General features: G+C 38.0%; 2 protein-coding genes across 8 annotated transcripts in view; one reads left to right on the plus strand and one right to left on the minus strand.

The window, feature by feature from the left end:
* Positions 1–748: 748 nt before the first annotated feature.
* On the plus strand, positions 749–23,397 carry AKIRIN2 (akirin 2). 2 transcript variants are annotated; one of them, XM_036249139.1, is made up of 5 exons: positions 749–1,044; positions 19,264–19,407; positions 21,165–21,314; positions 22,281–22,352; positions 22,872–23,024. In XM_036249139.1, exons 1-5 carry the CDS (start codon positions 810–812, stop codon positions 22,910–22,912), a joined length of 642 nt encoding a protein of 213 aa, XP_036105032.1. In that variant the 5' UTR covers positions 749–809; the 3' UTR covers positions 22,913–23,024. The 2 variants fall into 2 exon arrangements, with proteins under 2 accessions (XP_036105032.1, XP_036105033.1); XM_036249140.1 differs by lacking the exon at positions 22,872–23,024 and adding an exon at positions 23,042–23,397 and having other exon boundaries at positions 754–1,044.
* Positions 23,398–25,096: 1,699 nt separating this feature from the next.
* Positions 25,097–27,201, minus strand: part of ORC3 (origin recognition complex subunit 3) — a 60,223-nt gene continuing 58,118 nt past the window's right edge. For 3 of the 6 annotated variants that reach the window (XM_036249342.1, XM_036249341.1, XM_036249346.1), the window contains exon 21: positions 25,099–25,253. The gene's annotated coding sequence lies outside the window, so the exon portion shown is untranslated. Of the gene's footprint in view, positions 25,254–27,201 lie in introns of all 6 variants that reach the window. The other 3 variants (XM_036249345.1, XM_036249343.1, XM_036249344.1) reach the window with 3 other exon arrangements.

Here is a 27,201-nt window from a genome sequence, read left to right on the forward strand (position 1 = left end):
CTTTTACTTAGTTCCTTTTACACTCAAGCTGTGTAGGGGGATTTAAATTCCAACCCGGAACTCGGAATCACGCGCCTTGAATGTCGGGAGTCGTAGTTTCCGCGACTCCTCCCCAACCACTTTTCGCGCGGATCCCTCCCCACAGCGAAAACCTACAACTCCCAGAATGCACCCTCAGGGTGGCCGGCCCTGGGCGCACGCGCCCTGACGCCGCAGGATTTGAATCGGCGGCGTTGTTATTGACGCCATATTGGGGCCGGTGGCGGGTGGAAGAGTCGTACCGTGGAGGGGGAAGTGGCTGGACGTGTTTGCTGGAGCTCCTGACGCCGCCGCTGCTTTGCAATCTCTCCTCATCGACCGCCGGTCTCCAGCTTCTGACCCTACTCGGGCGTTTTAGGAGCCGCGTTCCAGACTCACACCTCACGGGGCTGCTATCGACTGCCGAAGGGAGCCGGTTTCAGCGCAGGAGCGCCTCAGGCGCCGCGCAAAGCTCGAACGGACGGCGGGGGCGCCCGGAGCCACTCCTGGGGGATCCGCGACTGAGGAGGCGGAAGAGCCCCCCTGACGCGACTGGCGTGAACTGGAGACACCGCCCCTCCTGCTCTCGCCCGCGCCGCCCGGGCCACTGCCCCTGCCGCGGAGGCAGCGGCGCCTCTCTCATCACCCCAGCGCTTCGCCGCCCGCCTTTCTGCTCTTGAGCCAGTCGGTTAGCCTCTCCTCGAGTCCCCGCTCTCCCCCCTCTCCCTCGCCCTCCCCTCCCAGCACCCCTCTCAACCCCGCCCGAGCCCGGCACCTCGGCTGCTCCTGCCATGGCGTGCAGAGCCACTCTGAAAAGGACTCTGGATTTCCACCTGCTGCTGAGCCCGGCGTCCCCAAAGCGGAAGCGATGTGCGCCATTGTCGGCGCCCACCTCGGCCGCAGCCTCCCCGTCGTCTGCGGCCGCGGCCACCGCCGCCTCCTTCTCGGCCGCCGCCGCCTCGCCGCAGAAGTATCTCCGAATGGAGCCGTCCCCCTTCGGCGACGTCTCGTCCCGCCTCACCACAGGTGGGACTCGGCCCCGCGGCCGCCGGGGTGGCAAGTGGGGCTCCGGGGCGGCTGCAGGGGTGGGGGTGCAGGGCTGGCCCTAGTTCTTGGCAAAGTAGTCGGGCGACCACATTTCTTTTAACTCCTCCAGCTTCGGAGACACAATGGAAATGGACTGATGTGAAGGGGGCGGGGAGGGGGCGTCGGGAAGTGGGGTGGGTAGGGGTTGTGACTTGCCGGGTATCGTGGGGAAGAGGAAGATCCATTTATTTGGACAGAATGACTGGAATGGAGTGTTTCCGTAGACTGGAGAGCCCCAGCGGAAATGATCAGAGAGGGCGATATTATTCATAAATTAAGCTGGGAAGGGTCACATTTCACGCGAATCTCGATGTCTATCTCCCCGAATCGATTGGTTGCAGCTATTAACTCTGGGACTGGGTGGTTTCAGGCGAGGAGGCAGCCCCTCCTCCAGTTCAGACATGGCTGATTTTAGTACAGAGGGGGTGGGGGGTGGGGATGGATGTCATTGGGGCGAGATCTAGGCCTGTCATTAATCACCCACAAGAACGCCACTTTGGCTGAGTCAAGACCTGTTTTCCTAGCAGGGTCAACAACAAAGAAAATGCTCTTCCCGAGTCCTGTAATATGATCACACTACACTCTAGACCTTGAACAACTTGAACTTTTAACGAAAAGCAAATTATATCGAAAATTCGGGCTGAGTGGTCGCTTTTAGTTAGAAGTGCTTTATTTCTGCCCAACAAAGTATGTTGGGAGAAAACTCAGGCCTTGAGAATAATAAAGAAATTAACGCAAGATTCCAAGGGACCTCAGACTATTTTTGCTTTTCATCTTAAAATATTTCCTGAGAGTGACTATGGGGAAATAAATGCCTCTTGGCTGCTTTGTACTGCATGTGTATGCCGTTTTTACGTACTTTAAAATCCTTGTGTGCCCCTGGCACAGGCCTGGGTAGGCTTTTGTGGACTGATAGTGTAAATCTGTTTTCTTTGTGTGTGAGCCTTTGGTAGTAAAATGACCTATAGACAAAGCCTTTTAATAGCTTGATTAGATGTTTCATTATCTTGAGCTTAAAAAAATCGGTGAGTAGTTTAGACCACTATGTTAGTAACTTCCATTTGGAATTAACTTAGTTTAGTTTTGTCTTTTTCGGATCAGATTTTTAAATATCCTTCCCCAAATACTACAGGGTTTTTATTTTTTAATTCTTTAAAATAAATATATATTATGGAACACTTGTAGTGAGTTTTCAGAGAATTTCCACTTTTATTAAGTGACCATACCTAAGTTGTCTTCTATATAAAGGCACTCATTAATTTATTGTTAGGTTTTACATTAAAAAAGAAACAATTAAGAATTATCTCCTAGTGATGAAAATTACTTTAGAGTTTGTCTTTTTAGTAAAGTCATTGAAAATTGAAATGGTAGCATGGAACCTATACTTAACTAATTAGGCCACTTAAAAATAGCACTAGCTAACCAGCAATAAATTTCAGTCCAGAGGGTGAATTAATACAGTGTTAGATTTGGGAGTTAAAGTATATCTCAATGCTAAAATAGTCTTGAGCTATATATATGGTAAATCTGCCAGGAGTTACAACATGTGTCCTCACTTTAAAAGGAACTTACTTAGAAAGAATTGTGATCCTTGGCAAATTTGTCATTTCATTGATGTATTTGTAGTGTTGGCTAATACATTTGGCTTCACTTTATCTCAAATTTCAATTAAGTGGACAGTGAAATGATTGGAATTGTTTAAGCCTGCTGATTCAGATACACATTTTTCAAAATACTGCTGTTCTCTTCAAGGTGCTTTTGACATCTGCTCCTGAAGTTTGGTCATTTCCTGAACTGTAATATCACACCATAATTAGGTTTTATTGAGTTTGCTAATACTTATTTAGCTATTACAACTAATTTAATATTAACATAAAAAGTTGACTTGAGAAAAGCAGGCAAAATTTATAAAGTTTTGAATTGCTAAAATTAACTTTTTAAAATTAATTTTGAATGACATTTTACATATAATTTGGCCTTGTGTTTTCATGGCCTATTTGGGGTATGCTCTTGTGTGGGTTTTTGTAATAATGTTGTCATAATGGGAGCTGTAGTGTTGTGCTGTATCAGAGTTTCCCAGTTTTATTGTCACCAAACTTGGAAATAACTTCCCAGCACCTAATTTTTTAATTCCTATTTTAACAGTGGTGATTCCTAAACTTGACAAAAGGAAGACCCATATATCTTTAACTGAAATAAGTAGCTAGGATTGGAAATGGAAAGTGACTTGCCAAATTAAGATTGGGACTCTGCGGAAACTCTTTGTTTTCCTTTCATTTCTGTGAATTCAAATGTAATTTAAATAATTTAGAGCTAGAGTACTGAAGTGAATATTTTTCAGAGTACATAGTTAATTATTATCATTGTTCTGTGGATACTTACAGTGTCTTCTGATGTGTAGCTTAAGTCACATTTCAGCTTTAACTAGTAGTTTCAGAAAAGTGGACATCTGTTTTAAACCCTAGTTTATTTTAGCCATCCCAGGATGGTGATTCCAAAGTTTGACTTGATGATTATTATTTAAATCGGTACTTTTCAAACTGTTGCAACTTCACACCAGGAAAAGGAAAGGTCTGGCAAAGTTTTACTGGAACAGCCTGTTCTTTCTTTAAGTATTGTTTATTGCAGGCTATACTAGTAGAGTTGAGTATTTTTGATAAGAGACTTTTTTCCCCAAAGCTCGAATACTTACTGTCTGGTTCTTTACAGAAAATGTTTGCCTCTCTAGGGTGTCAGCAGTTTATAATACTGTGGATATGAATAGGAAAATAAATTAGGGTGGAGGTGTGTATGGGGTTTTGGATGGGGAAGTTAATTGGGAAAATTAAGGTCTCTAGTAGCTGTGTCAGCACTCATCCTGGTAAGTTAGTTGAAAACAGAGTCAAAGGTTTCTGTCCTTCTCACTTTGTTTCTGAAACATCTCAGAATATTATATTTAGCCAAAAGATTGTCATGACAGTTCCAAGAACAAAATTATTTTAATAAAACCAAAATATTATGCAACATTACAAGAGACTGTCAGTCAAATCCAACACGTTTTTTATAATTGTGTAGTGAATGAATGAATGGTCTGGTGAAGAGATCCTTTTGTGAATGTCAACCCATTTGTGAGTTTGCTAGGCACTTTTGTACACGTTGTCTTGTTACCATTGCATTAGTCTGCCTTAGGAATTGAGTTGGATGAAGAGTTAAATTCCACTGTAAGGACTCATTGTAGTTGCTGGAAACTTGCCATTAAAAATGGAAATTGCAGCTTGTGAATGGGGAAGGGTTTTGCATTGATGCATGCCGGCAAACAGAGACACCAGCTGGCTTAAATGAAGTATAAATGGGTCTAGGCAAACAAATGAAATTCTATTGGAGGAGGCGGCATTTCATTTCAGATGTCATTTATATTGAACCAGAAGTGTTTTTAATATTTTGTGGTTATTTAGACAGCTGTTAAGTTGCTTTTACTTTCTCAGTGGATTTGACAAATAAACTTTTTAATGGTCTTTGTACTTGGGATTTTAAACCTTATATTTTATTTAGGGCTATGTATGTAGCTTCATTTGTTTAGTAGTTCTATGAATTATGCATTTAAGAATTCTGTAAGTTTATGGCCCTTTAAAGCAGAGTGTAGTTGTATTCATTATTGAACTATTTTATTTTGAAAGTAGAAAAATAAAGTCTAACTTCAGCACAGAAACACAATTGGGTAAATATGGTAGACCAGAGAAAAGTTAGCCCTTTAAATATAGGTGCTACTAGTTTACCATGGTTGCCACCGAGATGTAATCTGAGATACAAAGGAGAATAGTTTCTTCAAGTCCTTGAATGTCGTTATGGGAAAAATAATATACTGTGTGTTATTCAGGTAAGTCTCCTGAGTGTTTAGGTAGACCCAGGAACACACAATGATAGCGATGCTTTTTTTTGAAAGGTTGAGAAGAGATTCAGTGGAAATGCTTAGTTTTGTGTATTTTTCCTATTTGAAAAGAAACGTTTGATTCTCCTGCAGAATAATAGTATGAGGTAAATTTGGACCTCTTGTATAGTTGTTTCATGAAACTAGATAATGGTGTTGGTGGTGAGCCTTTTCAAATGCCTATAACTGTACTAACCACCAGCTTGTGGTCGCTGCAGTCTTGGCCTTAATACTGCTAGTACTGTTGACTCACAGTATGTTCTCTTTGAATACTATGTGCAACCACGGTGAATTTCTTGCCTTTGAGAAGACTGCCTACTTTCAAAAAAGTATGAAGGGTGAAATACTTGTTTGAGCCTATATGAACCAGTCTGGCATCTGCAGATGATAAAGAGGTCTTCACAAAATAATTTAATTAGAGATTTATCTTTAATTTTATTGCTGAGTGTAGGGATTCTAGAACTTGGTTTACCAACATTTCTCAACTTCTAAACACACCTGAAAAATGTGATCCATCAGCAGCAGTCTTGTAGCAATAAGACTTGTTAATAGGAATGCCCTCTGGATTTTGAGGTGGATGAGTCACGTGGGTCTGGTAGAATTTTAAAACCCAAAGTTATTCTTTTCGCCATATCTTTCCTTTTAGTTAATGTCTTAATCACAAATAAAGTTTAAAAATATTTGAGTTAATCAAACCTTGCTTTTTCCCAAGGCTCTAGAGATGCTGAAGTGTTTTTTGTTTTGTTTTTTAATGTAACCCAGTTCTACCCCTCATTCTGTACCAGTTTTTAAAGGCTTTTGTGATTGCTATGACAACATAGCTATAATTGATTTATTTTAAATTATGATACAAAAAAATGGGTAATGATAATAAATAAAGCAGTTCGTTTAAGACTTTGATCGATACTTTTTCTTAGGCACTTGAAGGATACTTAGTATTCCCTCATCTTTCTAGATGTGATGGATTATGTACATTATAATATTTAAAATAGCCTCATTTACAAAGATTTTACCATTTTAAGAGATTGGCTCATTTGAAGAAACATTTTTAAAGATTTTATATGATTTTTAGGAGAAAATATTTTATATTGTGAAGTTCTAATCTTTTATTTGTAAAAGAATTGAGTAATTTTAAGTTACAACAAAATTCTCACATGTTAAGATGCTGCCAGCTATATTGAGCAGAGAGATTATTCTTGAAGGTAAATTAAAATCTGGTGTATATCAAGTTTTCAGCTTTGATACTTATTTTGGGCCTTTTGATCAGAATTTTGTAGTATGCCAGATTGTAGTCTTCCTGCGATGATAAGCTTTTTAGGGGCAGTGGTAACAGTTTTTAACATTCTAGTTCTAGAAAAACAGCTCATAATAAATATACTTGTACTTTGTCTTGGAGTGTAACAATTTCTTTCCCCTTTAAAATTCATAAGTCAATTTGCAGTCAAGATGGCAGTGTAGGTAAACGAGTTACTCTTCTCCTCCCACAACCACATCAAAATTACAACTAAACTACAGAATGTCCTTCAGAACAGCCTGAAATTGAGCTGAATGAAGTCCTACAACTATGAAATTAAAAAAGAAGCCACATCGAGACTGGTAGGTGAGGATGAGCAGGTGGGCTGGTCCCACATACCTGTGTGGTGGATTAAAATCAGGAGGAATGCCTTGGCTGTAAAGGTCCTCCCCGAGGAGCAAGGGGTCTCTGTCCCACACCAGGCGCCCAGCTCAGGGTTCCAGTCCCAGGAAGAGAAGTTCCTATAACTTCTGTCTGTAAAAACCAGCAGGCATTGAAGCTGAGGGAGGCTGAGGCTGCTGGAGCCCTAGGCAGTTCCTCTTAAAGGACCTGTGCAGGGACTTACTTGGCCCTGCTCCCCCTGAGCTCCAGCATGGAGGGGAGGCAGCTTGAAAGGCACCAGAGACATACAGGGAAGAACTGAGTTGTTTGGCATCTGGGTGAGGGCTGGAGAGGCAGCTTTCTCCCAGACAGACATGTTGGCAGAGGCCATTATTCCTTTGGTGAGCCCTTCCCCCAAGAGGCCAGCAGACAGGCACCATATCTGGGACTCCAGGAACCTGACTGCGCCCCCCCCCCCCCCCCCCTGTGATTCCCTGAGGCCTTGCCCCACCCAACCTTTGGGCCCACCCAATCTGTTTTCAGGGGCTTTGCCATAGGATTGGCCTGTTTGGCTACAGTGAGCTCTCATACATCTCACTAAGTGGCCCCAGGCTTGGCACTAGAAGCAGCCAGCCTTGGTTCATAGCTTAGCTTTTCCTGGGTACTTCCAAGCCCAGCACAAGAAGCAGCCATCAGCAGATAGCTTTGTAGCTTATGCCTGGTGGCCCCAGGCAGAACACAGGCAGTGTATGACCTTGTCCCAGAGACAGTACACACAGTGGACAGTTTCAGACCACTGTGACGTACCACCACCCAACCACCTCCACAAGTGACACTCAAGGAATGGACTCAGTGGGTACCAGAGCCCTGCTGAAGTAAGTCTTGCTCTGTGTGGAGGGACCCTGCACAGTTGATCCTCCAAGGTAGTCAGAGGTCAGTGGTTAGTGGGCACAGCTATTCCTTGCAGCTGACCAGCTGAGTAAAACCCTCCCATTGACGTGCCAATAGCAATCAAGACTCAATTACAACAAAAGAATGTAAAGTCCACAAAAGGGGTGCACCTGGCGGGCCCAGCTGGGTGACCAGAGAGGCTGTGCCACTGGATCCTACAGGACCCCTACTACAACAAGCCACCCTAGGAAGCCTAGGAGACATAGCAACTCTACCTAATACATTGAAACCAACACAGGGAGGCAGCCAAAATGAGGAGACAAAGCAACATGTTCCAAATGAAAGAACAGAACAAAACTCCAGGAAAAGAACTAAATGAAATGGAAATAAGCAGTCTAACAGGTGCAAAGTACAAAACACTGCTTATGAGGTCACTCATTGAACTTCGAATTTCAAGGAACCTCGTGAGGACCTCGAGAGCTTAATAAGGGACCAGTCAGAAATGAATAATGCACTAACTGAAATAAAGAATGATTTACAGGGCATAGTAGTAGAGTAGGTGAAATCAAGAAACAAACCATTGATTTAGAATATAAGCAGCAAGCAACACCCTATCAGAAGAGCAAAAAGAAAAAAGAATCTAAAAGAATGAGGATAGAGTAAGGAGCCCGTGGGACAACTTCAAGCGTACCAATGTTTGCTTCATGGGAGTGTCAGAAGGAGAAGAGAGGCAAGAAATTGAAAAGCTATTTGAAAAAATAACAGAAAGCTTCCCTAACTTGGTGAAGGAAACAGACATCAAGTCCAAGAAGCACAGAGAGTCCCAAACAAAATAAACCCAAGAGGTCCACACCAAAACATCACCATTATAAAAATGCAAAAGGTTCAAGACAAAGAGAGGATCTTAAAAGCAGCGAGAGAAAAGCAGTTAGTTACCTACAACGGAGCTCCCATAAGGCTGTCAGCTGATTTCTCAAAAGAAACTTTGCAGGGCAGAAGGGAGTGACAAGAAATATTTAAAGTGATGAAAAGCAAGGATACAACCAAGATTACACTATCCCGCAGAGCCATCATTTAGAATTGATGGCCATATAAAAAGTTTCCCAGACAAGAAAAAGCTAAAGGAATCCACCACCACCAAACCAGTATTATATGAAATGTTGATGGGTCTTCTTGAAGAAGAAGAAGACAAAAAATATATGAACCATAAAATGGCAATACAGTTATATGTCGCTTACCAACAATTGAATCTACAAATAAAATGAGCAAGCGGAACAGAAATAGACTCAAAGATACAGAGAACTTTGTGTTGGTTGCCAGATGAGAGGGAGGTTGGGTGAAAAAGATGAAGGGATTAAGAAGTACAGATTGGTAATTAGATTGAAGAACCTCAAAGTGAAAGGGGGGAGGTGGAGCGGCAAGAGAGAAACCAAAGAACTATGCATATATGCATAACCAGTAAATAGACAGTAGTGTGGGGAAGGCAGGAGGTGGGTGGGAGTGGGGAGGAGGGGAAGTCAAGGGGGGGAAAGAGGGACATCTGTAATATATTCAACAATAAAGATAAGTTGAAAAAGGAAAAGGGAGAAAAAAACGCTTGCACACATAAGTAAAATCATATGGTATTTGTATTTCTCTGGCACTTCTTACATATGCAAATTAAGTTGTGTATATTTTTACTTTTTCCATATACCATCCTTAATTTTATGAGTTGACTTGCAGTGGACAAGTAACCACTTCTACTTGTTCTGTATTATATCTTTCCTCAAATTATATGGAATCCCAGATAGTATTTTGTTATAAGCTTTTGAATAAAAACGTGAATACATTTGAATAAAACTTTAAAACAAATAAAAATAAGTCATAAATTTTTATCACAGTTGTCATAGGCCAGATCATCCGGACATGTACTAGTGCTTTGCAACATTTTGATTAAATTAAAATTTTGTGATCTTTCTATTAATACAATTTTTTAATTTGGCTTAATTTTTAATTTCTAGGTCTATGCAAATACCTAGATTTTTATTTATTTTAAAAATCTAAATATTTACTCTAGAAGTCACTTGCTCTAGCTTTTAGCAACCTCATTTGAGTTCCAGATGCTGTTTAGGCAAAGAAAAGACAAAGTCTTTGGAGGGACTGATAGAGCAGTGGCAGCTTTATCAGTCCCTCCAGAGACTTTGTCTTTATTAGCTAGCTAAACCTGAATAAAAATGTTACAGTCTTTGTGCTTTATTATAAAATTTTGCCCTCACCGGTTTTGCTCATTGGTTAGAGTGTTGGCCTGTGGACCAATGAGTCACAGGTTTGATTCCCGGTCAAGGGCACATCCCTCGGTTGCTGTTTGTCCCTGGCCCTGGCCAGGTTGTGCAGGAGGCAACCAGTCAATGTGGCTCTATCCGTTGATATTTCTCTGTCTTTCTCCCTCCCACTCTATCTGATGATGATAAAATAAAATACGCCTATTTTAATTCCATGGGAACATTAATCCACATTAGCATTATTATTTTCACCTTTGGCAGCCTAAGTATTGATACTGGATTAAATCACGTTTACTACTTTTGAAACCTTAAAGAAAAAGTTACTCTTTTTAGGTGAGGGTTGAATCTTGTTTATTGATTGTTTCTGAAATTGCAGCAGCCTGTGATGTGTATGTAGTCTGACTTTGGTTTAGCATTTATTTTTAATTCTTAGAAAACTCCAAAAATCAAACTAAAGGGAAAGATTGGAGGGAGGGATCTAGGAGAATTGATTTTCTTTTGTTTCTTGGGGGGGGGGGAGAGGTGTATTGTTGCATTGATCTAGCAATTGAAGAATAGACTATAGACTTGAATTTAAAAAATTGCAGAAAGCCAATTTTTAAAATATTACTGCCCCTGAAGTTTGCCTTTCATTATAGAAGATTGCCTTGTTCCTGGTGTTGAAGTATTCTGTGGAGCAAAAACTTTTCTAAGTGTATTATTGGTTTAAAGTATAAGAGGTTTTAGTTTTCTATAACAGAACAGGGGAACCGGATGCTCACTGTAACCACCCATCCATGGCCCAAGGTGAAAATAGAACATTATCAGAGGCTGGCATTGTAATCAGTACTGCATGACAATGCTGATTTGCCAATTTAGAACACTGTCTCACTTTTAAAATACCAGTAAAACTTTCTGGGGAGATATAGGTGCTTATCCTGAGAGAAGACAATTTAGAGACTCTTTAAGCATCCCTCACAATGTAACATAATTTCTTATAATTATCCTGTTATAGCCAGCAGTTGTTGTTTCAGAGCTCTATGTAGATGAGATCTATGCTTTGTTTTGGTTACTATCTTCTTAGAAGAGTCACAGAGTGTGAAGTATCAGTAATAGATGGTAGGATGCTAATCTCTCTCATAACTGGCATGGTGTGTTTTTTATTTTATTTCGCTTTCTCCCCCCCCCCCCCCCCCCCCCTTATTGATTTTAGAGAGAAAGAGGAAGGGAGAGGGGAAGAGAGATAGAAACATTGATCAGAGAGACCATCTATTGGCTGCCTTCTGCGTGCCCCTCACTGGGGATCTGGCCCACAACCTGAGCATGTGCCCTGACCAGGAATCAAGCAGCAACCTCTTGGTGCGTGGGTCGATGCTCAACCACTGAGCCACACTGGCTGGGCTAAATTAGCTATCTTTATTGTGATTTATTGTAACTTCAGCTAATTGTGGAATGCTAGCTAGATGTAGTAATACAATACTGGAGAAGGAAGTGGATATTAAGAGTTTAGGCCCACAGATGAGGTTTGGCACTGGCATTGAAGCAAAGCTTCATTTTTCTTATCTATAAAATTATGTACATGGTGATAGTATCTTCCTTCTAGGGTTATTATGAAGGTTGAGCTTTCCTGTCCCTGAGTGCTGAAAACAGTCGCAATAGAGCCACCTCAGAAGTGATTTTTTTACACTGTCCAGCAATCCTGCTATTTCAGTGACTAAATAACCTTGCCTTGTACTTCACAGAAAATAATAGAGTCCATCACATGGCAGCTTCTTCATTTTTCCCCGTACCCACACTACCAGTATTTGTGTCTATCTTGTTTTCCTTTTAGTATCATTGAGGAAAATTGCGTGAGATAATTAAAGCGCTTTACACAGTGAGGGGAAGGATCCTATTTCTCTCCAAAGGAGCGTTTTCCTCGACTATTGACTATTTTTCTTTCCCAACCAGACCTTTGCGTTAGTTTTTAATTCCCATTGTAAAGTAAAATACCCTTATTTTCCTCCAGCAGTCATCCAGATTCCTCCACTTCAAAACCTAATTCAAAGAGCTTTCAAATAGTCTATTTGCTTCCATTTCTTGGGTTCTCAACTCATTCTGAACATATTTGTGCCTCAAACAGTTCTTGTCAAGTCACCGATGACTTCCATGGCATACAGGGAATCCTTTTTGTTTGACCTTTCTTAACAGCACATTGCTTACCCGACTCCCTTCTTTTTGGAATACTTTTTTCCTTCCCTTTGTGACAATAGTTTTCTTCTATTTCTCTGGCTGTTTTCTGTCTTCATGTGGCCATTAAACTTAGGAGTTCCTTATCTCTAGGTTCAGCCTCACTTCTGTCTAGCTTAATAGTCCCTAAACAATCACATTCATGCTTCTGACTTCAGTTTCTTCTCACAGATGACTTTATATCTTTAGTTCAGACCATTCCTCTCTCAGTTCAGGCCATTGTGAATTTGGACCTTTATTGTCAGATCTTCCCAGTAGCCTTCCCTCAGAAGTCAGAATTTTTGTGAAATCTGTTGACTTTTAAATATTAATAACTGATTTACAACACTTATGGGCTAAACAGAAGATGTGTGTGGACTTCTAATCAGTGCCTTCTGGTATGAGAGATAGTCTTGACTCCTTTTTTAAAGCAGACAATATAAAAACAGGTGCATTTGTTCACTATCAATTACATAATGAACATGAATTTTAAGAGAGATGTAAAGAAAAATGAATCAATATCTGTATGTTAATGTCATGTAATGAGTCTCCTGAGGTAGGTCCAGTCAAGTTCAAATTGATTTACAGAATACTTTCCTGCTAGGGAGGAGTATGTCTATCATAGAACTAGAATAGCCATGCAAGTGAGGGTGGCATAGTGAATTTGGTGCACCTTAAATATATTTATACTTGTAATAGTATCTACTGTTACTGTTTTTCTTCTCTCTCTTTCCTGGTATGACCAGTAAAAAGATAAACCAGCCTGGCTGATGTGGCTCAATGGTTGAATGTTAACCCATGCACCAAGAGGTCGCCATTTCAATTCCCGGCCAGGGCACATGCCCAGGTTGTGGGCCAGATTCCCAGTGTGAGGCACGCAGGAGGTGGCCAGTAGATGTTCTCTCTCGTCGATGTTTCTATCTCTCCCCTTCTCTCTCAAATCAATAAAGAAGAAAATATTTTTTTAAAAATCAACTGCTTTTCTTTTTATTTATTTATTAAATATGTTTTTGTTTTGTTTTTGAGAGAGAGAGGAAGGGAGAGAGAGAGAGAAACATTGATCAGCTGCCTCCTGCATACTGTGTACCATGGATTGAGCCTGAAACCTAGGCATGTGTCCTGACCCAGAATGGAACTGGACCTCTGAATTCACTGAGCTATACCAGCTGGGTGCCACTTTTCCTTTTAATTGCCACAGTAGGGGAGTTAGTATTTTAAGCAGTGGATAGAAACTTAAATGCCCATAGTTCCAGGCAAGTAATACAAACTAGTGAAGTAAAGTTGGTGGGAACCAGTGAATTCCAACCTTGCTACTGACCAGCAGCATTACCTGGAAACTCATTTAAAATGCAGAGTCTGAGGCTTCATTCCTCAGTATTCATTAAAAAGAAAAGAAAAAAAAAATCCCCAAGTGATATATGTGTTCATTTGAAGTTTAAAAGCACTTGAAAACTTAGGCTCAAAAGGTAGCAGCCACTCTTAGCTGAATTTTACCACATATTCAGTTCCTCCCCCACCCCAACATAGCCAGAAACCTGACTTTTAATGTAAAACACCTAACTTTTGAATGTTGGCCACAAATTCACACTTGTTTGTTAAAAAGTATTCAAGCCAGACACATCTTGAGTCTGTGAATCATCAGTTTGCAACCTGGTGTCCAGGTATGCTATAGTTCAATGTGTGTATGTGTGTTTTGGGTGCCCTAATAACTGATTTGTTCAGCTTGACTGTGCTGTCAGTCCTAGAGTCCTCCTCAGGGAGTCTTCTCTGTCTTTTTGGGACTTACCTTATCTTGATTACCATGGTTATTTGGAATCGAAGCTGGACTTCTTGCCTTGGCACTAATATATTCTGTAATATGTATGCTTTGGGGTTTAGATTTGGATGGTTCAATTTCCCCCTTTCCCCATTTACTGCTGTTTTGGTTCTTATTACACTTATTTTTCTAGCTTGCTGAACAGCAAAAGTAATAGGGTTAACATATCCCTTTAGAATATAGTGTAATATAAAATTGAGGTATGAAACTTCTTGGATATCAGGGAGGAGGCATTTGATTGAGCATTGTTGGGCTCCTTGCGTATTTAGTGGCTCCCATTGTGCAGTTAATTTGTGAAATTTATACTTGAGCCTACAGGGTTTAACAGATTGAGCATTTTCAAATAAATAATCATTAGCTATTATAGTACCAGTGAAATAATAGAATTGACCTGTAGTGATTATAATTTTTCTTCCTCTTGTAGAAGACCAATGAATGCTTCTTACATACTAAAATATTGTATAATATAATTTTTAAAGTACTGTACATAATACCCTAATGTTTATATAATTGTGTGCAAGTATATTAAGCTTATTAGGATTCATGCTAATCCAATAGAAGTTAAAATGTAGATAGAACTACAATTTTGTGTTAAAATTTGGTTCCAGGTCCCTTTGACATAGCAATAATTTTTAAGTGAATTAAAAACAGCATCAACACATTCTTTTTACTTAGATAGCTCTTGGATGGATACGAATATTGTCCTTAAGTTTCCTTCAAGGAAAACATGAGAATTGTTAGTTTCGGAACAGATGATCGTGGGAAAATAAATGATTAACAAAGATGGGTCTTCATAGCAACTCAGTTGAGGGTTTTAATTCATAAAGTAGGCGTGACATTGTCTAGTATATAGTTCAGAGCTTTACATTTGGTCTGTTATTTGGAACATTTTCTTAGTTTTAGGTCTTAATGGTTATTGCAGGTTTTCTGCAGTTAATTGTGTGCAGGATTTCCATTACATTTGTATTCCTGCCTGGAACTGACAGACTTTCAAGATTTATTTTAATCCCACGATTTGAGTCATCTGTCTAAATGAACTTTCACTTTGTTTTTTCAAAGATATGCCACAGCAAAATTAGTGTATAAGGTGAAATAAAAGGGTTTTGTACTACACCTAAACTTAAAACTGTTAATGAAACTTAATGTTTGATCTATTAATGAAGTCAGTAGGAAAACAGTATGTCTATACAAGTCTGGACCAAAATTTTAGTGTCACAGATTTTTAGACATTTTATGGACTCTAGAAAAAAGACACTTGATTCCTCCCCTCCCACAATTTTTTGGTTCTCCTTTAAACATACTTTTAGTTAGTTCTAATTCCATATTTCTCCCTTTGCACTCAGTCCCATCTTAAAGCTGTTTCTGTTATCCTCATCAACTCGGTTATAATATTTTATCCTATCAGGTGCTTGCTCCTGTTTATATTGATGACCTTAATTCATTGTTTTCAGGCATTCTTAAGTAATAATTAGTGGCAACTAAGAAGAGTAAAACAGTTTGGAAATAGGTTATATTCTTTTAAGTCTTGCCTTTTCTTTTCACATTTACCTGAGTTTTTTGTTTCTGGTTTTTTTGTTTGTTTGTTTGTTTGTTTTAATATTCCAAAGGAGTAAGTATTGTCTCATTGATAATCTCCTGCTACCTGTTAAGGCAGAAGAATTTTATTGGAAATCTCAACGACATTTACTAGATTTGGGAATGAAAATGCTATTGAGTCATAGAATTTGCTAATATTAATTTTCATTTAATCTAGTACAGTGGAGGAAAGTCTTAGCAGTATTCTATTTTAAAAGAGTGATGTAGCCCGGCCTGTGTGCCTCACTGGTTGAACATCAACCCATGTACCAAGAGGTTCGATTCCCGGTCAGGGCACATGCCCAGGTTGTCGACCGAATCCCTAGTGGAGGGCATGCAGGAGGCAGCCAGTTAATGTGCTCTCTCATCGATGTTTCTATATCTCTCTTCTTTCCTCTGTCTCTAATATCAATAAAAAGAAAAAATATTAATAAATAAAAGAGTGATATGGTTTTTAGGATTTTGAAAAGGGATATACAACCATTTGTTGTGTAGATTATCATGAAGGTAACTACGTGACAATCTACTCTAAGTGATTTGCTGCAAATTCAGTCTGTTTTTCCTGATCAAGTATGAAACCTGCATGATTGAAACTCAAATGTGCAACTGATCATGTAAGTAAAGCTTTGACTTTCTTTGATGGACTGAAAATTGTGTTGGCAACACAATGCTAGATGTTAATGGGTATGGAATAAAATGTCACTTGCTAGTTTGATAAGAGATGGCTAGATTTAAGTAGTTTATGATTAAGCAGACATAGGTACTTTATTGATATATGGAAGGCCTTTATCCAACTAATGTGGAAGCAGCTTAAGTCAGGCAAATACCTAGGTTGAGCTTACAATGTGTGTTGTGGTATTAAATTGAATCGGGGGAAATTTCTTGAGGTACCACTGTCAAAACTGCTTATACTTCTGAACTGAGATAAATTGAGGATTAAGCTTGAGGTTTGCAGTTAGCTGTTTGCTACTAGTGTTGCTAGATCTTGGTCAAGTTAAATTGGACCACTCACTGCATAACTTATTCACATGTTATCAGTATGAGGGCACATTGAGGCTTAGATGACATAGTTGCTTCCTGTTAGATGTAAAAAGCAGTGCAGGCAATAGCATTTCAGAATTCTTTAGCTCTTTGACAGTATCAAGTGTTGGCAGAGATGTGGAGCAGCTGGAACTTTCATTTCTGGTGGAAATGCAAACTGGTATAAGTACTCTCTAAAATGTTTTGGCAGTTTCTTGCAAAGTAAAGCCATGTAGTTACTATATAATTAGGCCATCCAGTCCCACCCTTAGATATTTGCCCAAGAGAAATGAAAATTTATCCTTTGATAGACTTGTACCTGAATATTCATAATAGCCTTATTGATAATAGGCCCAAATTGGAACCAATCCAAATGTCCATTAAAAGGAGAATGGATAAGTTATGGTACATACACACACACTCTCTCTAGAATATAACTCATTAATAAAAAGGAAGGAATTCCTAATTTGTACAGTATCATGTATGAATTGTAAGCATTTTGCTGAGTGAAAAGTCATACACAAAAATCTATACTCTTTGTGATTCCATTTATATGACATTTTAGAAAAGGCAAAACTATATAGTGACAGATGAGTAGTGGTGGCAGTGATGAATAGGAGCACAAGAGAACTTTTATGGGGTGATAAAGTTCTTTATTATGATTGTGGTGGTTTTAAGACTGTATGTGTATGCACTTGTTAGAACTCCTCGAATTATACATTTAAATTATTGAATTTGTAAATTAAACCTTAAAAATTCCTTAACTTGTTTGATGTTTCCTTAAGATGGTATGGAGGTTTATAAAGCTAAAATTTTTAAAGTTTGACCATATCTTTTTATTTTTTTATCTTTACCCGAGGATTTTAGAGTGAGGAAGGGAGAGGGAGGAGAGAGAGAGAGAGAGAAACATCGATGGGTTGCATCCTGTAAGTGCCCTGAATGGGGACCGAATCCTCAGCCAGAGCAAGTTTGATCATATTTTAATCTTAGGCTAGATCTTTTATGAGACTATCAAATGAATAAGTTGTTTGTTATAGCTATTCTTTTGGTACATCATTTGGTTGATTTTGTGAAGCAAAAGGGAAGACTAAAGTAATCTAGGAACAGCTGTGTGGTCATCAAAGAATAAGTCATACAAAAGACGTCAAGGTCAGGTTACTCTGTCTAGTACATTTGCAATCTCTGGTTGTGAATAAACTTCAGGATGCTTTGAATGACACTTTTGATCATGATCATGATGATGTTAGCTTTCAAAAGAAACTGATACATGAATGAGACCAAACCATCATAACTTTAAAACATTTTACAATATTGCTACAGAACAAGTTCTTTTATTAAAAAACAAAGATACGTGAGCTTGTCCTGCCTGTTATAGGATATTGGACACCTCTGTGAATCTTAGGAAACTCATTTCTATCAAGGGGTTTAACAGTTCCAATAAACAGTCATTTTATTTCATGCTGGTAACTTTGTTTTTAAATTAAAAACTATTTCAAGTAAATGGATAAAGGTAGAAAATAACTTTAATGTAAACAAATGCTAACATTCTGAAAAATTAAGTATATCTAAAGCATCCTTCACACAACTACCCTACAAGTTAATTATTCCAAAGTGTGATTTTGTACTTACACTGCACATTCATGTATATGTTAACAGGTTTGTTTACACATAAAATTTATATGGATGGAATTTTCACTGAGTATATTTTTTGCCATTTGTTTTTTTACCCCCCTTTTCAGTAAAAATAATGACATGGCATAATCTAAAATGTTTAAGGAACTGATTGATGTCTGCTTAGTCTCTCTCTCAAAAGCCCTAAAAGCTCCTACTAGGGAAACAATATAAAGTAAGAAAAGAGAATTAAGCATATACCTAAGAAAAGTGCCAGTATGAAATATTTTTAAAAAGGATTGGTCTCATCTTACAAAATTTTTAGACTTCTGTTGAGTTTTTAGTTCATGTTTAAATTAATGCATCATTGTACAATTGGTTGTTAAAGTTGCACTCTGTTATATTTATGAATCATTGCCTCTTCGTTACCACTATAACTTAATGTTTGTTTAATTTTGCTTTGGATTGGGATTATTAATCTTGTGATGTACAGTAAGTCCTCAGTTCACATCATTGACATAAAATGAAACTAGTTTTACCATAGGCTAATTGATATAAACAAGGGTTAAATTCCTGTGTCATTTCATCAGTGTTATTTACCAAAAAAATAAAAATAAAAATCGACATTGAATGAAATGTTAAGGACCTGTTGTAGTTTCAAATGATAGCTTGTTAATTTAGGAGCTGTGGTGGTTGTGAGAAAGTCTGGAGGGGCATGGAAACCTCGGAGGGATTTTCTGGAGAGGCTAAATGATAACTGTTTTGAATTAGAAATTGTTCTAAAATGAATCATACTTGCCTAAGGGATATGCTTGATAAAATTTTACCTGTTTCCATGGTTGTATTGAAAAGTAATGTTGCCATGGTATAGTGGTTCTTACTGAGTACTTGTAATACACCAAGCACTTCACATGGATTTTTATCCCCAAGATTCAGAACAAAACTTTGCTGTTAATGCTCTAATTGTCATAGGTTCTCTTGAGCGTCATATTAATGGCTCTATTTAATGTATGGTATTTCTTGAATTCCCATTTATTCTGTCATTTTGCTGACCTGTCACTTCTCACTTTTAATTGTTTAATTTGGCTTTGGATTGGGATTATTAACTTCTTGGGATGTATAGTAAGTCCTCACTTCATGTCATTGACAGGTTCTATAACATTAAGTGAAATGACATATAACAAAACCAGTTTTACCATAGCTGATTGATAAAAACAACCCTTTTTTTTTAACTTGAAAGTTTTTATCTTGCTAAATTTTAACTTTGTTCTTTTAGAACAAATTCTATACAACATAAAACAAGAGTATAAACGCATGCAGAAGAGAAGACATCTAGAAACTAGTTTCCAACAAACGGACCCATGTTGTACTTCTGATGCACAGCCACATGCATTTCTCCTCAGTGGACCAGTTTCACCAGGGAATAATAAACTAAGTGAAAGGAAACGTTATTTAGTATGGGAAAAAGTAATCCTTTAGTCACATAAGCTCCTGTTTCTCCCCTTGATTAAAAAATTTTTTTTATTCAAGTAATGCATGGTCTCAAAATATGGTACAAAATAAGTGCTATGATTTGCAACCTCCATTAAAAAGACAACCATAAATCATGTGTGTCTCTGTTAGATATGTTGTATGTATCTTGCTGTAGCTGAATACTATTCCATTTTATGGATTTCCCATAATTATTTAACCATTAATAAATTAGACTAAGTATTTCTGCTATTACAGTATTTACAAAATGTCTCTGTACATAGACCTTCATGTACTTGTCCTGTTAGGATAGATTCCTAAACATGTGTTACTTTGATGCAGTGTTGTTTTTATGCCTACCTTTCATTGGAGTGAGTAGTTTGCAAATACACTTTTAAAAAAGGGCAGAAAAATGGAGAAGTAAAGCTTCTTACTGAAAAAGCCATCAAAAGTGGCTCTTACCTTTATATAGTAAAGTTCTCAGCAAAATGGTTGGGGTTTTTTTGTGTGTGTGCGAGTGACAGTAGTTGCCTGCCTTCTTTCCCTTCCCTCCCAGCAAGAATAGGAAAACCTGGCACAATTTAAAAAAAAATTTTTTTAGAGGCTATAAAACAGTGAAATAAAATGATTAGGAAGCATGAACTTGTTCAAAACTAAATTCTACAGCACTTCTGCCAATTTGGGGGGCCGGGTATAAGTGGGTGAATAATGTAGTAAGGGGGAGGTAAGTGTGGAGACTAGACTATATCAGCAGGAAATGAAGGTCATCATTCATTAGTCTGTTTATTTCATAGATCAATTAACTTAGCAGGTTCAATTAACAAAGCTGGGAATTTGAAAGTAAATAAATATAGCCTTAGTGTAGTTGTGCATTACTTCAGGTGGTATAAATAAAGCTGTAGGATCCTTTATTCTTGCAATAGACACTGCTCTAAGAAGAATTTAGTTAACTGGTCCCAGTCGTGCAGGTTATAAGGAATAAGTGACAAGAGGAATTGGGGCTATACCAGGGACAGATACACAGAGCAGGAAAAACTATTGCTAGCAAATCCATGTATATGTATGTGCATAAAATTCAGCAGTGTTACAATGGATGACTATCAATCTTGAGTTCAAAAAAGATTCGTTTCAGATGTTCTTTTCAAGAAATGAGGAATGTTGTTTTTTGGAAAATCATTGCCTTAAGTAGTACTTTAAGTCCTCACCCAAAGATCAATTCGATTTTTGTTTTTTGGAGAGAGAGAGATTGGTTGGTTGCCTCCCATATGCTCCCTGAGGATCGAACCCGACCCCCCCCCCCCCCACTTTTATTTTGGTCTACGAGACAATGCTACAACCAACTGAGCAACCCAGCCAGGACTGAAGACATCTTTTATATCAAGTATCATTATCTGATCATGCCAAGTGGCTTTTAGAGTAATAATCTTTAGCTCTGAACCATTAAATGGAATATTAGGAATATATTCTCAGTATTTTTCCAAAGTGTTCTTCTAGCTAATATCACTAATTTTAAAAAACTTAAGTTTTGTCTGTAGTATGTAGTTTTCTCTATTCATCTTCAGACTTTCTCTCTGATATTTGATTGCATGCATCTTGCTGATTTTCCAGTCACAACAAAAGATTCATGAGACCTCTTCAGTTAGAAGACACTTTCTATGATGGCTCTAAATCAGGTGCTTTTTTTTTTGTTCTTTATGTTACACATAGGGACTTCATCTGCAACATCCTCACCATTAAAAAAAGAACAGCCTTTATTCACTCTACGGCAGGTTGGGATGATCTGTGAACGTTTGTTGAAAGAACGTGAAGAGAAAGTTCGAGAAGAGTATGAAGAAATACTGAACACAAAACTTGCAGGTATGCGTTTATTTTCTTCCAGAAACTTACCATAAGAAATGCATTATTTTCCACATATACTTTATGTCAATTAAATTACCCTTTCTTTACACTGGTACAATGTGTTTTTTAAGAACCAGAGAATTTCTATTCAAGAAAGGAAATGAATCTTTCTATAACTCATGGTCCTCCTTAGTGACCTCAAGAAATGGTATTTGTTAGCCATGTAGATAAGCAGCAGTATTAGTGAATTAGATTTTCCTTTTGCCGTAAATTTGATTGGATTTTTGGACTTTATATCTTTCATAACTTTGCCATCAGCTTTGTCTAGAAACTTCAAATAATCTGTCACTGTACATCATTTTAGAGTATCAGGCTGCTGCAGTCTTAATTATACAAAAAATAACTTAAATTTGATAACGTGAATGCAGTAAATAAAATTTGTTGCTTGAGGTAACAGTCAGAATCCCCTTGCCCTGATTTTTATGCCACAGATTTTACTGGATATCAATATTATAAGATTTTTTTATTCTTAAGGAGTTAAATCAAGGTGCTATTAGTTAAGAGAATTTGCTTAGTTTATATAACATCTTTTCCTTTGGGATCTGATTAAGTTACAGGTAGGTTTTTTAAATATACACATATATTTTTAAAGCTTTTGTTGTCTTATTTCTTCTCCTTGCAGTAAACTTGCCATTTATAGACCACTTATAATAAATTTTCAGAGTAGAAAGACATCTTTTTATTTCAAGCCTTTTAATTTAATAGGTTAAGAAAAATGCCCTCTCCACCCTATATATGAGGCCATGTGCTTTGGACTAAAATGTAGGTTTCCATATGATATTATTACTGAGGTTATGTGTCTGATTAAGTGCCAACTTAGAATTGTTTCACTATACATAATGGATTTTTCAGAGTTATCTGGCTTTAATTTATTACAGAGGGCATTTTGCAAGTCATGTAACTCACATGTACCTTTATTTATAGAACAATATGATGCATTTGTGAAGTTTACGCACGATCAAATAATGCGACGGTATGGAGAACAGCCTGCTAGTTGTAAGTATTGTATTTATGAACTGAAAATGACAATCTTTTAAGGAGAAGACATTTATTATAATTATTTTCATACCCAAGAATAGAATTAAACAAAATCATGGAAATACCCTGGAGGAAATAGGCAGGAAATTTTACTAAGGCTTATTTTTTGTTATTTAAATAGCTAGGGCAATGATTTTCAGCCAGTGTGCCACAAGAATTTTTAAAACATGCGATACCTGACGATTCAGTTAGGGGCACTGACCTCTTCCCTTTCAGGGGTGGGGGAACATTGGCCTGAGGGCCGTATAAGGCCCTCGAAATCAGTACCAGCTACCATCACATGCCTCACCAAACCAAATATGGCAGGCTAATTTTTAAGTTGATAATTTTGTATAGCTTGTGAATGATGTAAATATCCAAATGGCCCTTGACAGAATAAAAGTTCCCCCACCCTTGATAGGTTGTTAAATTTAAAAAATGACAACAGCCATCTGGTGTTGATCAAAATGAACACCTTTTTTTTTTTTTTTCGGTCAGATCAGCAAAAAAGATGTTTTTGGTGTGCTGAAGAATTTTAGTTAATTCGTTTATGTATGCTGTTAGATGGAAGAGGTTGAAAATTGCTGACCTATGGCAATATTAGGAATAAAGATCTGGTATGTGTTTGAATTGAACTTGGCACTAATTTTCCTTTTCTTCCCCTTTAGATGTTTCATGAATTACGTTTTCTGCATTTGTGGGCTGCCTTGTTCCTTGTTGAATTGTTGCAAGAAGTCTCAATTATGATATGCAGCAATGCCAATACCCCCCTGTGAATACAGGTTATTTCAAGCTTTTGTCAGTGGCAACCACTCTTAGGCAGCAACTGGTTTTGGAAATTTCCCTGATGTCAGTACCACCTGGATATGGATGGACCTTTGCTACCTGTATTAATACCAGTGGTCTCATTTGCTGTATCATTACAATTTGGCTTCTTATATTAATGTTTGAAAAGGATTAAAGCTGGTATTCAAAAACATGCCCTTCACTGGTTGTGTAAATAAAACTGTAGAATGACACTTCACATGAAGTTAGTGTGATTTTAATTGTGTACTACAACCAAGCTGTAACCAGTTATTAATATAGAATGTAATCCCAGGACATTATTAAGCAAATAGCCTACAGCGCTTCCTATGAAATAGTGAAGAAGAAGGGCATTCCTGTATTCAATGACTTCTTGGGGTTTCAGAATGGGTTTATATGATTTTCTCCTTTTTTTTTTTTTTGGTAGTTTTTATTTATTCTATCAGTCTTTTTAACAAATGTTTATTGCTGCTCCCCCTCCCCCAGTGTATCATTGTTTTACTGCCCTTATAATACTGGAATTTAGTTGGAAGAATAAAACATTTACTTCTAATCTGCTTGTTTTTTAATGTACAGATGGGTAGTATTTGAATAAAGCCAGTGTTTTAAATGTAAGCATTTTTCAGGAATCAATTGATTTAATCTTGTGATGAGATTTAAAAATCAGTATTTTCATTCACCAAATCTAAGATTTGAGTGCTATTTTAAAAAACTGAGTCTGATTCCAAATTACCTGTAGCTGACTGCATGATAGAATATTACATAATTGATCAGTTTTAACAGCTATGTGTAGAAGTTTTACTTCAAAGATATTGGTAAAATCCAAGTTTGTTTTCTTTAAGGATGATGTTTGAAAGCACATTTAAGTCACTTTCCATCCATGTTTTTCAAACAGCTTTCCTATAATGGAGTAGAGATGCGTCAGTGAATTCTATTAGCATATTCCAATCACAAATGTCTTAAGAGATACACACACACAATTGACCTAATTTGTCAAAGAAAATGTTTTTTTTTCCCCTTTTCTAAAAATTTGGTGATATATTTTGCCAATTTGTTTAAAATAAGACCCAAATCACCCGGCCCGTGTGGCTTAGTGGTTGAGCGTCAACCCATGCACCAAGAGGTCACCAGTTTGATTCCCAGTCAGGGCACATGCCCAGGTTGTGGGCCAGATCACCAGTGAGGGGCATGCAGGAGGTGGCCAATTGATGTTCTCTTTCATCAACGTTTTTCTTTCTCCCTCAAATCAATGAAGAAGAAAAATTTTTAAACAGGGCCCAAATGAGGTATAGGGCTTTCACAAGATCCTCAAATCATATGCCCATTAAATGTTTGAGAAATATTGGGGTATAACACAGGGTGGCCATCAATAAGGGGGATAATTCTACCTGGTTTTAATTTGAGCCAGATCATTCTTGGTTGCAGGTTTGTCCTGTGCAGTATAGGATGTTTAGCAGTATCTCTGGCCTCTACCACTAGATGCCAGTAAGCTTCCCACCCCCTTTACTGCCAAATGCTGGGGGTAAGGGGAGGAAACAGAGGCCCTAGCTGAGAACCAATGATATGGTGGGATAGCATTTTTAGGAGAATGCAAGTAAATTAAAATGAAGGAGAGAGTAGAGTGAATATGAGAATGTTTTATCAAAATAATGAATATTTTTTTAAGTAAGCATATGGGAATTTTCAGATTTAAATTTATAAAACCATTGGTTTTATTTTTTAATTATGTTTATTGGGGTGACCAACTGGTTTTATACATGGAGGACAAGATAGATTAAAAGGGAAATATGAGTGGAGTCACAAGTACAGGCATACCTCAGGGAACATTTGGTTCCAATAAGGAAAACATCACAAAGTCACAATTTGTTTTTATTTCCCATATATAAAAGTTGTATTTATACTATGCTATAGTCTATTAAGTGTACAATATCATTATGTCTAAAAAAGAAAATGTTACATACCTTAATTTAGAAATACTTGATTGTTAAAAATGCTAACCATCATATCTGAACCTTCAGTGAGTTGTGATTTTGCTGGTGGAGGGTGTTGCCTCAGCATTGGTGAAAACGGTATTTGCTAAGTGCAATACAGCAAAGTGCAATAAAACAAGGTGTGCCTGTATTATGGTTTTAATTCTAGATTAACCTGATGAATAAAATTTCTCCCACAGCCAAATTTCTGCTTTATCACCTTACCAAAAAGTCCTAGTTTATGGGCCACTTACCTAATTTCAAGTAGTATGTGAGGTGTTTCCGGGAGAAATAAAAAAAAGGCAACTTCTTGGATTTAGTTATAATTAGGACTCAGTAGTTGATTGCTCTAGTCCAAATACCAACCATACTTGATCTCAGTAAGAAAGATTATATAAGCTACCTAGGGATTCTGAGTTCCCAAAGATCCTAGGAATTGCTTTTAATAAGTAAATACCTACATAATTTGATGTGCTAATAGTTGTCTTATTCTTTTAGTAAAAGGCAATGCTGATATGGTGCTGTACTTAGGTGACTAATGTGTTCAATAAATCTGATTAATCAGGGCACACTGCCAGGTATAATTTGTATTTTTGAGGAAAAATAAGCACAGGCAATCTGAGAAGAATGTATTGGAGGTTTAAAATGTCCAAACTATCTTTGGCCTACAGTAATAACTTATATTGCTAAAGAAAATAGTTTCCAAATGAGACATTCATTGCATGAGCATTAACTGGAGAACTAGGAAAGATCCCATGTTATACTCCCAGAGACTGCTTTAGAAGATGGGGCAGGTTCTGTAAGAATCTGTTTAATATGCCCTTTAGATTAATCCGAAACTGTTAGGATTGGAAGTGACTGTCTTTGTTTTATTTGGGTTATCTACTCCCTTCAACATTATATAGTAATTGATGTTAGTAAGTAATACTCTGCTAAAGCACCTAATAACCTGTCCCCAACTACTTAGACATGGTTCTGACAATACTCTGCTCCTGTGTTTGCGCTAGGTAAAAATTAGATCCAGCCCTGGCCAGTTTGGCTCAGCGGTTAGAGCGTCGGTCTGCGGTCCGGAGAGACCCGGGTTCGGTTCCCGCTAAGGGCACGTACCTTGGTTGCGGTTTGTCCCCGGCCCTGGTTGGGTCGTGTGGGTGGCAGCCACTCGATGTGTCCCTTTCACGTCGATGTTTCTCTCTCTCTCTCTGTTCCTCTCTCTCCCTCCCACTCTACCTGAACAAAATATCAAAAAATGTCCTCGGGTGAGGACTAAAAAAACAAACAAAACAAACAACAAAAAAAAAAATTAGATCCAAGTTCCTCTCATTTAAAGACAGTTTTAGCAGTCCTCTCTACTGCGTCCACTTCCTTTCCATCTGGATCATCCCCAAAACCATAACAAACATGCTATTAAAAATCCTTTGAGCCCTGGCCGGTTTGGCTCAGCGGTTAGAGCATCAGCCTGCGGTCCAGAGAGACCCGGGTTCGGTTCCCGCTAAGGGCATGTACCTCGGTTGCAGTTTGTCCCCGGCCCTGGTTTGGTTGTGCGGTGGCAGCCACTCGAATGAATGTGTCCTTTCACGTCGATGTTTCTCTCTCGCTCCCTGTTCCTCTCTCCCTCCCACTCTGTCTGAACAAAAAATGGAAAAATGTCCTCGGGTGAGGATAAAAATAAATTCTTTTGATCCTATAATCCCCCTGTAGCTTTATTACCCTATTTTCTGTTCTATAATAACCTTTAGAGCAAAACTCAAATTTTCTTTTTTTCCACGTCTTTATTCAGAAAACATTCAAACAGAAAATTTGAAAGAACAATCCAATAATACACTTAAAGTGAACAGTTAGTATATCAGCATGTTTTATATTTAGCTATCTCAAAGTACATGCTGCAAGCTCCTAAGAATATGGTAGTCAGTCCTATATACCAATATCCTAGATAATTTAGCTACATACTAGATACCATTATCCCACTCAAAATAATACCTCCCTGATTTAACATCTAGTCCATACTCAGATTTTCCCATTTGTCCCCAAAAATGTCTTTTGGAGCAGGAATGAGT

The sequence above is a fragment of the Molossus molossus genome, unplaced genomic scaffold (assembly GCF_014108415.1).
Source record: "Molossus molossus isolate mMolMol1 unplaced genomic scaffold, mMolMol1.p scaffold_m16_p_8, whole genome shotgun sequence".
NCBI lineage: Eukaryota > Metazoa > Chordata > Mammalia > Chiroptera > Molossidae > Molossus > Molossus molossus.